The sequence below is a fragment of the Parasteatoda tepidariorum genome, chromosome 7 (genome assembly GCF_043381705.1).
Source record: "Parasteatoda tepidariorum isolate YZ-2023 chromosome 7, CAS_Ptep_4.0, whole genome shotgun sequence".
Taxonomy (NCBI): domain Eukaryota; kingdom Metazoa; phylum Arthropoda; class Arachnida; order Araneae; family Theridiidae; genus Parasteatoda; species Parasteatoda tepidariorum.
Window position 1 is genome coordinate 84,603,885 of NC_092210.1, and position 18,910 is coordinate 84,622,794.

Consider the following 18,910-nt stretch of genomic DNA (forward strand, 5'->3'; position numbering starts at 1 on the left):
TAAAAGAATAACTGTTTCATTTGGGTAAATATTTCTTTCATAAAAAATAAACATATGTTTTGATAAATCACTTTCATATACACTTCTAAACTAAACTGTAAAAATGGTAAAGCTCATTAATATAATCACTTCTTCAATCACTACTTTATATTCAAAGCGATTACAGCACACTATCATTTTAATAATGCAGAATGACTAGACTAATGTGCGTATATTTTTTCAAGAAATCAACTCTGATAAAATATTTAAAATTCTAATTATAAAAATGCACAAATAAAAAGAAATAATTTGAAATTAGTTATGTACAAGTACATAATATAAGTTATAAAAGCTCATATACACATCTCACAATTCATATCACAAATATTTCAACGATAAATATACAAGAGTTAATGCATTTAAAACACTTTTGACTAGTATGATATTTACACGAAATACTACACAATACAAATATTAACCAGTTTGTAACAGCAACAGCTGTCAGAGATTGTGATTGTTACACCTTTTTCTCAAACTTTTTTTTTGCACAAAATTGATACGGAATGAGTTAAATTTAAATATTTACAACAACTTTTATGAGAAACATAGCAGTCTTTTGCATATAATACACAGATACTCTCACACAAACTATTTTACGTGCTTACTTTCATTTTCCTGAGAAAATATTTAATGATCGACAATAGGTTACTCAATGAACAATTAGATAGAAAAACACAGGAAATTCAAGAAAAAGAGTAGTAATAAAACTATTGCGTGGTTAATTTAGTTAGCATTATTAATTTCTTTAATTATTGTAAAAATGTTTTTCAAACATTTTTGTTTAGATTTAATCCAAGTGAATAAGTTTATACGAGACAAAAAAAAAGTGTTTACAAAGCTTTGCTTCATAAATTCACTTTGTTTGGATGAAGTTATTAATATCTGTTTAAAAAACGTTACAGTTGCCTATTAAATTTGATAAAAGTAATGTTGGCAAAATATCAGTCTGTGGCATCCAACAATCTCCAATATTTTTCGAAACATTGCAGGAAGATACAGCTTATGTTTTGTCAGTTTAAAAATTTGGATATAGTCATCCTAAGAGTTCATTACAAAGTTTTTTAAATATATTTTCTCTTTAATGTCATTGAGAAATCGCAAAAACTGAATACTTTCTAATTATAATAAAATATTACGAACATTGTATAGGTCAATGCTTGTATAGGGAAAAACATTATGAAAACTAAATGCTATTGTAATGTATAGCGCAGCAAGGAAATGATAACATATAATAGCTTCAGAATGATGTCAGGTTTATAATAATTGGCTCAATGCATATTTCAGAATGATTTCACTATGTGATCACGTTTTATAATGATTTTTTTCAATGGAAAAATAATAATATCTGAAATAACATTTCAGAATAATGTCAGCATACGATCACGGTTTATAATGTTTTTCTTAATGAAGTATGAAAACATTTTTCAGAAAAATGTCAATTAGCGAGCATGGTTTTTTAATGACTCATTTTATGGCCAAATGGTTGAATATGGAATGTTATCATACTTTAGAATGACCCTCTAGACTTTATTCTGATAAGATCATTATCAATTTCAATTTTTTCTACTTGTTGAAGTTTGAAAACATGCATTCTTAAGACACTGGAGTCATCACTAATTTCTCCTTCGTTTTTATCGCTGACTTTCTTTTGACTTTCAGTTATGAGTGATAATGAATGCGTTTTGCGAATGTCTATATGATTTTTCGTCAAATCGCATCCGTGCTTCAGTACAACGTCCGGTGCATCAAAGCCAACGAAACACGTCTCGTGTATTGGATCAGTTTCGAAATCTGACGCATCTGCCTTCTCAGATGAAATATTTTCAGCAATAACTCTTTTTATAAAAGATGGTATGTTTTTCGTTACTCCCGGTTCTCTCGACTTACATAAATGAAACATTTTTCTGTATAATTCAGCTTTGAATTGCTTACTTGCGAATCCGTACACAAAGGGATCAATTGTGGACGCCATCTTGCAGAATAAAGCCGGAATCATCGATGCTAGGGGCGTAATTAAAGAACCATCTGAGAACAATCCAACTAAAGCTACTATTGCATAAGGTGTCCAAGATAGTGTCCATAAAGAAATTAACAGGAACGAAAGTTTGGCAAGCTTAATTTCAGTTTTCTTTCGTTTTTCGACGTTGACATCAGGTGTTTGAAAATTAGACATTTGGTCCCGGAAACTACGCTCGCTGTGGTGAACACTCACTAATATACCAACGTAGCAGAAGCATATTATAAGGATTGGCGTGCACCAGGCTGCTACAAAAAACAACAAAATAAAAACTTGACTTTTCACGTCTTTGCTCAAATAATCGAAACTGCAGCTGGTTAAATAGCCTTCGGGGACGTATCGGTTGATACCGAAGAGTGGCATACAACTGAAAAAAGCAGCATAAGACCATATAGATACTACAGTGAGTAGAGCCTTCATTTTTGTCATCCTACAGTTAGGATCCAGTGGACGAGACACACATAAGTATCGCTCAACGGACATCATCGAAATCGTCATTATGGAGGATGTTCCGGACAAACCACCCATCAATCCATAATATGTACACCCTGTAAAAATAAAGTTTAAATTATTATTTAAGTTTATTGGTTTAAGAGTTCCCAACTTGTTGGGCTCGATTTCATTATAAATTAAATTTTTATTCAAAACAGAATAGCGAAATATACATCGTACTTCGATGAAAAACGTAAATAAAGAAAAATTAATGGTAAAAAATTAAACATACTATGGCTTCGGTTCAATAGTACAAACCTTTATCAGTGTCAAAACACAGAATGAGAGAAGGAGACATGGTTATTCCGGAGAAAAATAACAAAAAAGTTGCGCTGGGTTGAAAGATGTAAAATTACGAAATAAGGGAAGATTTTTCAGACAAAAGGAAAAAGTGAGATACTAGAATGGTGCTTAATTAAATAATTAAATTTTCTTCAAAATATGAAGGGATTCTCAGAAATCAAGTTTAGCGGCAGAGAAGCAGCATTTAATGTTTTTAGCGGAAGGAAATCTAAACATATAGTTCTAACTAAGTACGGTGATGGAAAATTGCTAAATATACAGATTTTGAGTACTTTAATGTACATAAGTCAAATTTGAAGGGTAAGTTTAGTTTTTCCAGTCTACACAAAATCATAGTGACAGTAAACTTTAAAAAGACTCTCTTTGCATCATCGATTTTTTCATCATGAGCTCTAAAAATATTATAACATATTTTTAAAATTAATTTTATTTTAAAGGATGCCGTCGAAAGTCAACTACTTTGATACATGAATTCTTAAGGGTGTGGCGTAACTACCACTATAAATATTGAATACCAATTCACTAGTATATAAGACATTTTAACTCGATTCTACAATGAGGTACCATTTGATAGATGAAGGTTGACATAGTCAATTAATTAAATCCCCTCATTGGTGACCTCCGGAAGTGATATGAACTCCGTCAACATCGATGAATGGTCCACATTAAACATTTGATTTGCTTAAAAATAAAATATACTGCTCAAAGGGAAAAAAAATATATCCGGGGAATTAAATAAAGTCTCCTGGTCAATAAACAATATTGAAGAAAAAAAAGTAATGAGCGAATCCCTATAAGAAGCAACAAAAAAATTAGCGAAATGCTATGAATAAAAAATATAATGAGCAAAATTGATGTAAATAAATAAACAGCATGAATCCACTAGGGGTACACGTTCATCGAATTCTATCACAGATAAAATTCTGGAAGGGGAGTAATGTGGCGTAACTACCACTATAAATATTGAATACCAATTCACTAGTATATAAGACATTTTAACTCGATTCTACAATGAGGTACCATTTGATAGATGAAGGTTGACATAGTCAATTAATTAAATCCCCTCATTGGTGACCTCCGGAAGTGATATGAACTCCGTCAACATCGATGAATGGTCCACATTAAACATTTGATTTGCTTAAAAATAAAATATACTGCTCAAAGGGAAAAAAAATATATCCGGGGAATTAAATAAAGTCTCCTGGTCAATAAACAATATTGAGGAAAAAAAAGTAATGAGCGAAATGCTATAAAAATGAAGAAAAAAAATAATGAGCGAATTGCTATAAGAAGCAACAAAAAATTAGCGAAATGCTATGAATAAAAAATATAATGAGCAAAATTGATGTAAATAAATAAACAGCATGAATCCACTATGGTATACGCTCATCGAATTCTATCAAAGATAAAATTCTGGAAGGGGAGTAATGTGGCGTATTAGTATATATGTAGCGTACTAGTACATATGTGGCGTACTAGTATGTAATTCACTAGTATATAAGACTTGTTAACTTGATTAATGAGGTACCTTTTGATAGATGAAGGTTTACATAGTCAATTAATTAAATCTCCTCAGGGGGAACTACAACATTGAAGACCATGCGATAGATTAACGGTGTGTTTGGATTCAGTGTTGGTTGAACATGTATGAATCACCAAAACAAACCCAAAGCGTAATAGGCACCAAAAAATTTATGATAGTTGTATGCTCTATCGCAGGGGTTTCCAACTGGCAGGCCCGGTGGCCGCATCCGGTCCGCGAAGCCTTTTTTTGTGGTCCGCGAACAAAATTATATTAGTTGTCATTTTTTGGCGGTTAATTTTCGTAAATCTATATGGTAAAAACTCCACTTTTCTCGCTAATAAAAACCTAATTTCTTCGTTTCTGTGAAATTTAACATACCAACGGTGCAAAAAAATGTTTTTCTCAGGTTTTGCATCAAAGAAAATATTTATTCAAATACAAAAATAATCGTGTATGTTGCTCTTTTTTATTTTATTTTTTTGTATTCTGTGAATATAATTTAGCATGTGCGTATCAGAAATTTTCCGATTTAACTTTTTGAAATCACTCATTTTGGACGAAAATATTTACACACACATTTTGAAATTTTCAATTTAAAATGTAAATATCTATTCTCTGGTAGTTGCAACAGACAAACCTCAATTTTCTCATTAAATATTTTGTGTGCTACTATGTAAATTTTATTACCAACCTTTCTAAAGTTTTATATCTTAACAATTAGATATCTGTTGCACATTAATTGCTTAATACATAGGTGCACATTACAGTTATTATAGCTCGAAATTTAATTATTTATTTAATATTTTTAAAAATATTATTAATAACAATTAAATATTTTTTTAAAAATCTACTTCTTATTTTAATTTGCAATTCAATACTTTTGTTTTGTACAACTTGGTAAAAATTTGCCATTAATATTTAATGTTCCTTCAAACATAAAAGAGTCCTTCATAAAATTAAGATAAAGTTGCGGCCCGCCATTTGATTTGTGTTTTTAATTGTGGCCCCCGACCTCATGTAAGTTGGAAACCCCTGCTCTATCGCAAGTGTGATTCATTATAATTTAATGAAACACGCCTATTCGGTGACAATAGATGTGCACTGCTACTAATTAGACGAAATGATGCTAAAACTTAAAGATAGTATAGACTAGTCAATAGATAATGTATAGATATTATATTTATAGAAAATCATATAACCCTGAAATGATGGTCCGAACAACAAAATGTGACGTTTAAATAAGTGGAAAAAAACATAAATCTGATAGAGGGTGGTCCTATAAAATACCGATATTATTTTTAATAAATCTTGTTTAAGAATACAAAACAAAATTTGTGCCAAATCCCTTACCATTAAAAGCTTTCTTCCCCCAAACTTACAAAAACTACTAAGAAAATTGATAGGAATTTTTTAAATTTTTAAGACATTCAAATACAAAGTACAAGAACAAAATTATGAAGAATTTTTTCAATGTTTTCCGCGTTTGCGCAGTAAGAAAGAACGACTTTAAATGCTTATATCTTGTGCTTTCAAGTTCTAAAATAATACTTTTATTACTAATTAAGAAGTACGAAAAACATTTGCTAAATTTTATTAAATATTTCTGAAATTATAGTAAAAAACAAACAAAACGAAAAGCAATTTTTTTAAAAATAAAATGTCCGTATCTCCATGAATATTTAAACTAGGTTTAGGAAATTTTGCACAGTTATTGCATAAGACAGTCAAAGTAACTGATACCACTCAATAATGAGTACACGGATTTTTCAAATTTGACTTTATTTGCTTCCGAGCTATTTTGACACATATTTGCTACATTTTAAGAATTTCTTTCTTATAGTTTGTAAATACATTATTTAAAATACTTTAGTCAATTACAGGAATTGATTGTTGGAGTCCAGAGATATAATTATATATTTTACATATTAGCTTAATTTCAAGCGAATTTCTTTCGTTTATTAAAAAAAAATTAAAAAGTTTTACTTCATTTACTTAAAAAAAAATAAAAATCGTAATAATTAGTCTCTTCAGCCATCTTTGTCATTATGACATGTTTCTTCAAAGTAGTAACTGAGCTTTTCTTTTCTCTCTTTCAAATTCGAATTTTTTTTCCCCACCGTTAGCATATTAACAGAATTTCAGTCTCTTATTATAAGTATCCAAGTAAGATTTAGATAATCGCTGCTTTTAATAGCATACTAAGCAGACATTTTAAAAACAATGCTCTTACTTGACAATTTTAAAAGCAATAATTGCCTAGTTCTTCAAAACCTCATTAGAATGATTTTTACAATCTGAAATTCTAAAGAATTGGATTCAATTTTGAGTTGAATTAATAGTAATTTTTTTTCAGTCTGATGAATGATTTCTTCTGATGAATGATTTCCACGAGTCTTAAAGAATTGGATTCCTAATTGTGCATTTTTTGTTGTGGCTTATTCTCCAACTGTCTGACAAAATCAGACAAGATCCATTAGACCGTTGCAATTATATCGAGAACCAGAAGGGGAGAAGCTTTGTCCTCCCTGGAAAGACCCAAGCAGTCCAAGATGTTTTGTGCAGAGGCCGGCTGAATTTGACATTTAGAGCAGACTGAAAAGATCCTCTTGCCCAAAGAACGAGAGACTCTTTGTGCGTCCATTTGCCAATCTTGAAAATGACGTTCGTCAGGCTCTGTCACAGTTACGAATGAACTGGCTCTTTCCCCGCAAACCATTGGTGGCATGATCAATAGGAAAGTCAATACTTAACATCTATAAATCTTAACAATACTTAACATTAATTAACATCCCTGATGAAGAAGGCTAAGTCTCTAAGGTCTGGTTTCTTAGGACAAGTGCCTTATCTGGACGTTGACGTCCCGCTGACGCCAATAAAATACTGGTTTGTTAGCTCAGCGTGAGCAGTCGGTCCAACGCAGACATTATCTCTCATTGCGCATGCGTTAATAACGTAAACAAATATTTATTTTGAATTTGTATTGATTTTGTTATTGTCGACCAGTGTTTTAGAGAACAAATAATGAATTTGTCCAAGAAAAAACACATTATAGCTGAGCTAAATGAAGAGTATGTTTAATGAAGAAGCTATGTTTAATGTCAAAATCAAAATCTCGGCTGATTTCAATGTGCTGTTGGATGTTGTCCGCCATTGCTTCTGTGGTTAACGTCACGTTGTAATCCAACTGCAGTTGAGTTGGATGGCAATTGTAGTTCAAGATGAGCGTTCGATGACGTATACTATCAAACTCACAAATGGACCAATCAGAGGTTAGCGCTGATTTCCAGCTGACGGCGTCCTGTCCTAAGAAATCAGGCCTTTTAGACGTACGATCAAGCGCTGTACTTGCTTCCTATTACTTTCAGCTTCCTTTTATTTCATCTCCTGTACTGCAATCACTTGGACATCCTTGTTTAAAGCAATCTCGAGCAATTGATTGATCGATTGAGCATTTTTTAATAACTCATATGAATGATTTCCACAGCTTGAAATTTTAAAGAATTGCACTTCTTCTAAATGTGCAGCATGTTCATAAAATAATAATTTTACAATAAAAATTCAGAATAAGGCTAGAAAAATCATGAATAATATTATCAAAATAAAAGTAGCCAAGACACAGAAAAATATTTTTGGCTATGTAATGATTTATATTGAGTATACTTACATGCTGATCCAGCAGCAGGTCCTCCTTTAAAACTATTATAAATGAAAATTATCATCTTGTGTATCATTACAATATCACTCACAGCTAAATTTATAATTAGATAGTTAGAAGGCTTCCTCAATCTTTTGGTTCTAAAATGAACAAGAATATATGAGATATGATTGAACTAATAATAAATACAATAAAGTACATTTTACTGACAGAAATAAGAAGAAAAAAAAATTAAGTGAGAGAAATTAATTAAAAACAAAACAAGAATACTGTGAATGGAAAACGGAAAAAAATCTGAAAACGTTTGAGTATATAAAAAAAGGGAAGTAATTAATTCGTATTTTATGAGAAATATGTTTAAAAGAAGAAAGATGGCTAACAGAAATCTAAAATAATTTAGAAAAATCAATCAATAATGTTAAAATTATTTCAACCCTCTTTTTCTTTAGCGGAGAAATATGACAATTTTAAATGCTAAATGGAAAAAAAATGAAATTCTAACTATCATGAGATACACGTTTTTATTGTTCTAATTAATATTTTAGTTATAAACAATTGTTTTGTAAACGTCTCTCTTTTCCATGTGTATTGTATGTCAACGCATAGAAAACTCTTTTTATTTAAGTTTTAAAAATATTTTTGACGGATAACAAAATAAACTAATTGTTAAACACGTGATATAGAATTGTTCATAAGGTACTTCGTATTATATCGTTTGAAAGTTCATTTGAAAACGAATAAAGAATGCCAGATTCACCCTTATTTGGGAGGGTGGATTCGAAATAAATAAAAAAAATAAAAGGGGATAAACTTTAGCGTGTGATTCTAAAGAGGCCAAGCAAGTCACGTTTTTTAAAAAAAATTATGAACAGGTATGATCTCATAGAAATACCCAACTGAGCTTTCAATCACAATATTATTTTTTGTAGAAAAAGATCTTATCTTACACAAATTTAAAGTTGAAAGTTAAAATATTTTATGTTTTACGTCTAATTGTACAGTGCGAAAAAAAACATCATGAAATGATTTTGATCTGAAGGTCCGGTTTTCATGTACTGGGACTTAATTTTAATGGTTTGAGACAACAACTTCATATGCAGCCGTGAAGGCTCAATGAATAGAGCTTCAAATGAAGTGAACCGAGTTCGAATCACAGCGATGACCGTTCTGTACGAATTTGTATCCGGCTTGCACCGACCATAGTGCTGACGTAAAATATCCTTAGTGGTTGACGGATCATGGGTTAAAGTTCCCTTGTTATCAGGCTAACCAAGGGTGATTTTCGTGGTTTTCCTCTCCATGTAACTTAAATTTCGGGGTAGTTAAATTCCATTAAAAAATCATCCACGAAGGCAAATTTCTTATAATCCTTAATCCAGGAGTTCCTTCATCTACTGGATTGGGTTAAAAATTACAAGGCTACAGAGTTGACGGGTTGTCGTAAGCCTGAAATTGGGCCAGCAGTTCAAGGACGGTTAAAAAAAACATCTTCTGATAACTTCCTAAAATAACTTCAAATGGGGCGTGGTGCTTCTGGGGATAGCTCTAGCCTCAACGAGGTGAACTGGGTTCGAATCTAAGCGATGGCTGGTCAATACGAACTCCGCTCCTGGCCCGCACCGACTATATTGCTGACGTAAAATATCCTCAGTGGTAGAGGATCATGGGTTAGAGTCCTCTTGCCATCAGGCTGACCGTGGGAGGCTTTCGTAGCTTTCCTCGCCTTGTAACGCAAATGTGGGTTAATTCCATCAAAAAGTTCTCCACGAAAGCAAATTTCTTCCAATACTTTCGACTAATTCTGATTTCTGATCCCCCAAATATGGTCCTAATAATTTGGTCAGAAGTTTGGTTCCCTTAATGTCAATTTTACTTTTTATGTATTTCGCCATATCCCGAGAGGTTTTTAAGAGAATACACAATCATTAAATTTGTTTAAATAAGGACGATTCCACGCAAAAAACATTTGTAAGTATTTATTATTTATTTTTGTTATTTTATTTAATAACAGTCGAAAATATTTTGAATTGAAAGGTATATAGTTTTCACATATTATGAAAGAATGCAATTTTACATGGCAAAATACATTATGTGAGCGAAATTGATCGAATAGTTGCTGAGATATCGAACTTTAAATAAAGTCGTTGATTAAAAATTCAATTTCAAGGGAACTATTCGTCCAGTTCTGTGCTTTCAAATAAATTAAATCGAATAATTTTGTTTCAAGTGTTGACTTCAAACTGTCTTTCTTAGTATAGGGATGTGATCCATCAAAAATTAGTACTCTAATTAAAATTGGTTAAGAGTTATTCTTTTATAAGACTTAGATTGAAATTAATTGCATTTTAATTTTAGATACAATTTTATTTTCTTATCAAGTTCAGTCACAATAGCCGGATAGCTTGTACTGTGGGACTAGTATGGGCGTGAACAGCATTTTTAAAAAAATATTATTAAGGAAAAACTAAGCAACTTTGTAATTCCAAAAACAGGAATGCAGGAAAAAGTTCAAATTATTGTTAAAACATGCTTCATGCGTTAATTATGTTAAAAATGACATTTTGACTAATTTGTAAGAAATATCCTCCCTAGCCACCTCTTCCCTGTAATATTTATAGATTAAACGAATTTAATATTATAGCTGTGATTATAAAAGCAAAATGATATTTATTATATTACATACTTATCGTTCATTAAATATTAACGTGCATGAACTAAAAATGAATAATATGAAATTAATTTGAACTCGAATTAAACATAAGAAAATCAAATTCAGTCCTCCAGAAATTTTGAACAAGCGTGAAATTAAGTGATTTACAATTCAATGATTTAAAAAAAAAGTCGTAAAAGTTAACGATAAGTGAAACTGAAATTGCCTGGAAACAAAAAAGTTAAGTAAGTAACTGGAAAAAAAATGTACAAGAAAAAATTAAAAGAAAAGAAGAAAAGGAATCAGGGAAGCATATCAGATTTCATATTACTTAAAAACCTATTTTGAACTTGAAAAGAGAACCCATTAAAATAATTTAATTAACTGGTAGCCGTATGTCGTTCAAGTCGAAGAAACTAGATTCAAGCGTGAAATAGAGTAATTTTCAGAATATTATTCATTTAAGTTATAATTACCTATTTATTAAGACAGATAATCTTAAAAAATGAAATAAATACTTTTGACTGACTATGAAATTAGTAAAAGAAATTATTATTCTTTTTGTTTTATTCATCTAATTCACGGTAATGAATTATTGATTAATCTCCATAAAATTTGAAAAAGACATCGAAAAAAAAAATCTCATAAGATTATAGGTTTTTCCTAAAAGAATCTTCTATTTTTAAAACCGTCTGATTTCTCTTTTTTAAAATCGTAAATTGGAGCAAAAATGATAATATTTAAAATTTATTTACTTTTTGTTAAGCAATTTATATTTAAATAGCGCATTATATCATAAAAGTAAAAAGGGAAAAAATATTAACTTTTGGATAAATAAATATTCAATAAGCTATTAAAGAATTAATGACATGAAATTAAAGGATTAAGTAAACGAATTATAAGAATTGAGAAAGTTGTTTTTATTGTAATTTAAGAACTTTATTTCTAAAACAAATCACTTGGGCTTCTTGTTCTTTAGGGTTTATATTTAAAGAGAAATATCTGAATCAAAAGTTCATTAAAAAACTGTAACTGTTATGAAAACATTTCAAATAAAATTATTACTTTTATTTATTAACTGCACTTGTCAGATGCAATTAGATACAACATTAAAATTTAAAATAAATTACATTAGAGATAGATGGCACCGAGTTCAAATAAGTGATATTATTTTTAAAGAAAGCAAATAAATTATTATCAATCCTCTAAAAAATAATAAATTGAAAAAAAAGTAAAAAAAAGCTAAAAAAAGGGTGTAGGGTAAACCAACCAGTGAAGGAACACTACCCAGTGAAGGAACATTTTATATATATTCATTAAAAATAAGAATTTGAAAGGTTTTCTTTAGATTGATGGGTAACAATAGCTTACTGCCAAACAATAGGAAGTCATCTAGCAATGTTTTGGAATACCTGGTCAAATAGACTTCTCTGGAAAAATTTTTGAATTTGTTATTATCTCTGCAACACCTTGTTTCTTTGAAAAAATTATAAGGTGAGTGTTTGTATTTATATGTTTGAAGTGGAATTAATTGCATGTAATAGTTTTATTTTTCTCACTGTGAAAAAGAGAATTCAAAATATAGTTATTGAAGTTACGTTTTATTTTTTTTAAGCATCATAGCATAATAAAGTACTGAGATAAGGGGGTGTTTATTCACTGGATCACCAAACGATGAAAAACCAGTGAAGGAACAAGTGTTCCTTTACTGGTTTTTTTTCTAAGTTAATGAAAATAAAAGATAAACTTTAATTTTCTTGTACCTTTAGTGATGTTCCGCATCAAAAGTATGTTAAAAATACGAAAAACAACTTCTAACCAGTGAGGGAACAGGCATGTTCCTTTACTGGGCATAGATTTCCCAGTGAATGAACAGTATGTGTTAATATGTTGACACTTTAATTTTCAATTCATGATTACAAAAAAAAGTTAACATTTTCCAAGTATTTATATGTTATAATTTCAAGAATAGGCTTGTTTTTAAATATTTGTATGGCTTATAAATTCATAAAGAGCATTAAAAAATAACCAAAATTAAGTGTTCCTTTACTGGGTGTTCATTCACTGGTAAGAGCTGTTCCTTCACTTGGTCTTCTTACTACTTGTTATTTGAACCTCCAAAACTTTAAAACAATATTATGTAAGTTCTCTAAAATTTTTTTACATAATTTGCAATTAGTAACAAATATGTTGACACTGTCATTTAACTGAAATTACGAATTTTGAAATTAATATGATTTTTTAAAAGGCAAGCGAAGCTCAAGTGTTCCTTCACTGGTTAGTTTACCCTACCTAAAGTAAATTGAAGGGCGAAGTTTATACTTAATATAATTTAAAATAAATATAAACATTCCAGAAATAAATCTGGAAAGAAATGGAAGTAAATATTAGATAAAAATTATAATTATAGTAAAAAATCTAAGCATGCAACTGATTATTTTAAAAAAAGATTATCTATAAATGCAAATAGTTCTGATGAATGTAGTGTTGCAAACATAAACTATTTTCTGAACACCGAAAACTTGATATAATTTTCAAGTTATTTCCTTAAATTTAATGATTAATCACAAAATAGCTCTACGCGACACAGAATTTTTCAAACACATTTTAAGAGAACAATGTAACTTAATTTATTTTTGATATTACTAAAATATTTTGTTACAATAATTACTTCACTTTAAATAAATGAAATGATATTGAATTTATTACAGTATATTTATTTATTTAAAAATTTTTTAGGCTTATCAGAATAAAGACTAACTTTATTCATTATTTTAATTATAAAACTAGAAAAAATGTGAATTTTTATTCCAGATAAAATTGTTTTTACTTGCATTCCATAGTAATTCAATATAAAAGAATTAGTTAAAGTCTCAAACATTTAAATGGTAAATCAAAAGCTAATTTTATAAAACAAAATTTCGACTTTATTCCTTAATGTCATTTAAGTAATGCTACCAGCAATAATTCTTGTGAATTTGCTCACTTGTCAAAAAAGTTTTGAGCTAGAAAAAAAGCTGTAAACCAATAAAAAATTACAAAAATTTTTTCAAAATTAGTTTTTAAGCGAAGTTATATGGAAAAAACATTTTCTTAAAAATTATCCTTTTCTACGTGCACTGGTGAACACTTCAATATTTTATGGAACTTTTATTTAATTTAAAAATACCATCGCTAAAGTTTCTTTTGGGCTTTATTTTTTGCTTTCGTTTTGTGCATGACTCAGCTAATTTTCGCCATCATTTTATTCTTGGAACTTCACGTCAGCTTAAATATTTTAAACTTTTCGGAGTGTCAAAAATTTAAACTCTTTTTGTATCGTGAAATGGTTAAATTATCTTCAGTTTTAAAGAAATGTAATGAATATAAAAAATTAATAGTTTCGAAATATTTGTTGTTTCTTTCTAATTTATAAGCACTTCTTATATTAATAAAATTCTTCATATGAAGATTTTCTGTGTTTATTTATAGAGATATAATAAGAGATTTAGTTATACAGTTATAAATTATAGAGATTTAGTTATATAGTTATAAATTATAGAGATATAGATATGTTTTGTGAGTATGTTTCTTTTTCCCTATGCTTTGTGACTCAGAAATCCTTATCCGTCAAAAAAAATTTATGTTTATTCAGAAAAAGTAAATTTTTTGGTCTAATTTCGTAATTTAAAACATCGTTTGCACTAACTAATTAGTGTATTTGAAGTCACGCCCTCGAACAATTAAGATTGAGTCCTAGAACGTGAAGATCAAATCATTAGGTCAAAAGTTATTCAGGTTAGTCCATCTTTTTAGCACATTGATCATTGTTGCCAATCTACGATAGCTCCCCGAAGAAGTTTGAACAATAAATAAGAAAAAATAAATAAGAAAAAAAAATTAAGATATCTACTCTAACCCCATGTCCACAGTAGTCCTCTGTCCCCTATATTTGTATTGACAACAGATACAAAGATCTAATACAGCTTTAAGCAAATTAGCTAGTAGGAAAGAAGTAAAAATTTTGATTGAGAAAATTTCGTTTCGACACAAAAATTTCGTTTCGTCAAAATTTCGTTTCGACACAATAGTAACTGCTATTGTCCCCGTCACAGAGTTCCAAGTGAAAATTAAACAAAAATCACAAAACTGTTGAGATTGAGATCGATACTGAATTCTTTTACAGTAGTAAAGAAACCATCGAAACTTTTTTCAACAAGCTTAGAACTCCAGTGCAAATTTTAAAAGTTAAGTCGAAAAACACAAGTGAAAATTTCGCTGGATGATAATTTTAATTTGGAGATAATATGATGATAAAGTTCTGGTTGATACTATTAAGCGATAGTTGAAACTAAGATTTGTGTCAGGTGCAGCTACAATTTTAATCCCTTAGCTAGTCAAAAATATTGATCTGAATTTTGATTAATGATAAATTTTAATTTGCAATAATATAATTATAAAACTTTGTTTTCAGCAATTTACGGATTGAAACTTGTGATGTTCTCCAACACAGAATTTCAGTTAAAATTCTTGACTTCCAGATAATTTTAAAGTGGTCATAAATTTTATTGGCGAAAAATTCTTTTCAGACAATAATATCACGATGAATTCTGCGTGTAGCAATCATAAAACAATGGGCAATTGTATTTTCAACCAGAGCAGAGATCAAATTACATTTTAAGTTCTCTAGCTATTCTTAAAATGGTCAAAATTTTAATTGTCGATTTACTCCATTTTGCAATAAATTGACGATAAATTCTGTTTTTAGCGATTAAAAAACGATTGAAATTTTTGATGTCATCAAACAAAGAATTGCAACTAAAACGATTTTAGAGTTTCCCTTAATTTGGAAGTGATCATAATTTTGATTGACAATTAATTCCTATAGACGATAATATAGCAATATATTCTGAGTATAGTAATCAAAAAGCGAGTATAGTAATCAAAAAGCAATGAGAAGTTGTATAATCATCCAGTGCAGAGCTCTAGTTGCATTTTAAGTTCTCTAACTTATCTTAAAATGGTAGAAATTTTGATTGACGTTAAACTTGATTTAACGACAAACGGTAGTAAACATTTCAAACTTGTATTGTGATCGAGTATGGAGCATTCTAGCTAATTGGAGAGGTTTTAAAATTTTGATAACAAGATTAAATTACAAGAAAGGCAAAAGTGAATGAAAACATTGTCTAAATGTATCGTTGAAATTTAGGTACTTTGAATGTCGAATTTAAGAGCTGATTGCTTTAGATGCGACAAAAATGCCCTTAATACAAGCATATATCTTAAGTTACAATTGATTTTCAACTGGAAAAATTTGTTTACAACTGAAGTTGTAGTTCTGCGGCCATTTTCGGTGAATATATCCAATAAAAGGACAAATTAAACCTCATTGCAACAAACTTATATGAAATCGTACCATACATAAACACGAGGACAATATATGACGATTTTATTGTCATTATTCTTTATTAAAAAAATTGGAAATTTCAATTTTTAAGTTTCTAATAATTTAAATAAATTTGTATTTCTTTATTATAAATCATCTATATTAGTAAATGAATGTATTAGCTTTAAAATTAATTATTACAATCCAATATAACCTATAAAATTTACTATTTTCTTCAAAAATCAAAAATGTTTAAAAGAGAAAACAGCAAGTACATTGCATGGAAGTTAAATTTTAAAAATGAAGTGAAATAATTTTGAAAACTCAAGTTTTTTTTAAGTGAAATAAAATTACGATTTTGTATTCATTCCATTGCCCCTTTTCTATGTGAAGCGTATAAATTCAGCATTGAATGAATTTTCTTACGAGAGGTTTATTTTATATACAATCAGAGAATTTGTTACACTTCTTGCTAGAGTAGGCTTTGAGCTAAGAAACCCTTCGTTGAAGACGACTGGTGAATAAAGACTGAGAGTTAACCCACGAGTTACTTTTACGCGTTGATATTCTGATCCCCTGATTAAATCACGCTCGATTTAACCTTAAAGAAGATTTAAATCAGCGTGATGAATACCGGTGTAAGAAGTTAAAATAAAACATGAAATAAAAATAAGTTTCGTCATGGGTTTGCAAATTTTTTTCTATATGCAATACACTTCTCTTTATTCTTAGAACTGACAAAGTAGTTTGAGCAAAAGGAAATTCTCTTTTTTTATCAGTTTGCATAAAGTTACAAAGTGGGATTATCTTTCAATTTTTTCAATATACCGCTCCTTAGATAAAGCAATATTCTTTAACTAAAATTGAAGAAGTTCTTTTTTTTCCAAATTTAAATTTAAAAAGTGTATGCTACTTAATTCGGAATTTTTCTAAGCCATGTTTTAACACAAATTATGAAATTCAAATTATTGTTTAAAATAGTTTAACTTCTTTTAGAGCCTAAGTACTTAGAAAGAATAGTATCCTTAGTTTGTAAAAAAATGCAGCACTTAAAACTAATTATTTTACAAGACTACTAGTCTTTGCAACTCTTAAAAAAATCTCTTTTGATTTATTTAAATTTTCTTAACAAGATAGTAAACTGGAGCTTAAAGATGTAGATTAATTATTCTTAAGAGACCAAGATTATTAGTTAAGGTAAAAATATATTTTTATGAATATTGATTTGTAAATAATCAAATAAAAAGGGGAAAATTATAAAGTATTTTAAAAGAATTATAAGAATAAATTGAATTTATGATACAAAAAAATAACAACCTTTCTTTGAGTAACGAATAAATATTGTTTTTGCATTTATTCGTTATAAGATTTTAATAATTTTACAGCCTTTATTCAGAAATAAATGTAAAAGAAATAAGTAAATAAATACTTGAAATATTTTTAGAAATATTTAAAAAAAAATTTATTGAAAAAATATTAAAGATCCAGAAAACAAAGTAATAAAAAGACATAAACTCGGCATCAGCTCACACGATTATATCCGCCAAAAGGAGTGCTTATTAATATTGCATTAATATAGCCCAAGCAAAATATATCAATACAATAGTGTGAGGAGTAACCAAAAAAATTGAAGCGAAAATAAAACAATATACTAAATAAAACATATCAAGCAAAAAACAAAAAATAAAATGCAAGAAAAATGCAGAACCAAAGAAAACATAACCTATAAAGCAAGTAGCGAATTCAAATGAACTTACATGTTCCGGAATCTTTCAAGAATGATTTTAAATAATAATAATAAAATCGTAATAAAATTGCCAGATTACAAAATATGAAAACAGAGGCGCAAATAGAGGTTCGAAGCGTAAATAGAGAGATCTTTTATGACATCTTCTTACTATAGCGCGTTTAATTTGTCAGAAAAAAAGGGGAAAAAATAAGACTGATTGTAAACAAAATTTTATCTTGAAAAAAATCACACAAATTCTAGAAAAATACAATATGAAGCACAAATAAGAACATATAAAGCGAGAAGGGGAGAACCAATGTAATCTGACAACTTAGTTACGAAAATATTTTTAAAAAATTTTTAAAAGTTATTCGTATCTGCAGTGCGAAAAATAAAAAACGGACCTCTACGAATAACTATTGATCCAATGATCGGATCCTCGCGTTTTAGGACTTAATCTCAATGGTTCGAGAAGGTGACCTTAAATATGATGATTAATTAGTGCAGACGGTGTTTTAAGATAAGAAATCATACGCAAAAGCGAACCTTCTCTGAATAAAGACACATTATTTTTGGACGGATTCAGATTTATGATCTCTAAAATATAGGGAGAAGCCACAATCTGGGAATTATGGTTCCAATAGTTTGGTCAGGAGAGCTGTTCAAAGTTCGAACCCCTTAATGTTAACTTTACTTCTCGCGTATTTCACCATATCTCGAGATCTTTTAAAGTGCATTAAAAAATAGATGGGACATCGAAAATGGGCTAATTATGATGGAGAATCCTTCCGAAGACATTGGTTGTTTACTGGAGGTTAAAAATGGTAAAATGTGCATTCCTTTGGCATATATTGGACACAAAAATGTCTGGCTTTCAGAAGGTCAATGTGTTGGAAGGACAGAAGTTGTTTAATTGCGCTCAGTTGTTGAAGTTAAATAAAGCATCTTAAGTTCATCTAGCTGTAATAATTTGAAAGAAAAAAGCTCCCATTAAATTGAGCGAAATGAAAATTGACTCTAATATTGATAATGAACAGAAACAACAATTGCTCCAACTATTGAATGAATTTAGAGATTTAGCTATGGACATTTCAGAGCTAGGATGCACTAACTTAGCATACATGGATATTAG

General features: G+C 29.3%; 1 protein-coding gene across 1 annotated transcript in view; it reads right to left on the reverse strand.

Annotated features, from left to right (window-relative positions):
• Window positions 1-239: 239 nt before the first annotated feature.
• The window catches only part of LOC107442358 (opsin-2-like), an 89,840-nt gene continuing 71,169 nt past the window's right edge, over window positions 240-18,910 (reverse strand). The window contains exons 2-3 of the mRNA XM_071183711.1: window positions 8,041-8,171; window positions 240-2,604 (exon numbers count right to left, since the gene is read on the reverse strand). Of these exons, the coding sequence (XP_071039812.1) occupies window positions 1,547-2,604; window positions 8,041-8,171 (1,189 nt within the window). The 3' untranslated portion in view covers window positions 240-1,546. The remainder of the gene's footprint in view (window positions 2,605-8,040; window positions 8,172-18,910) is intronic.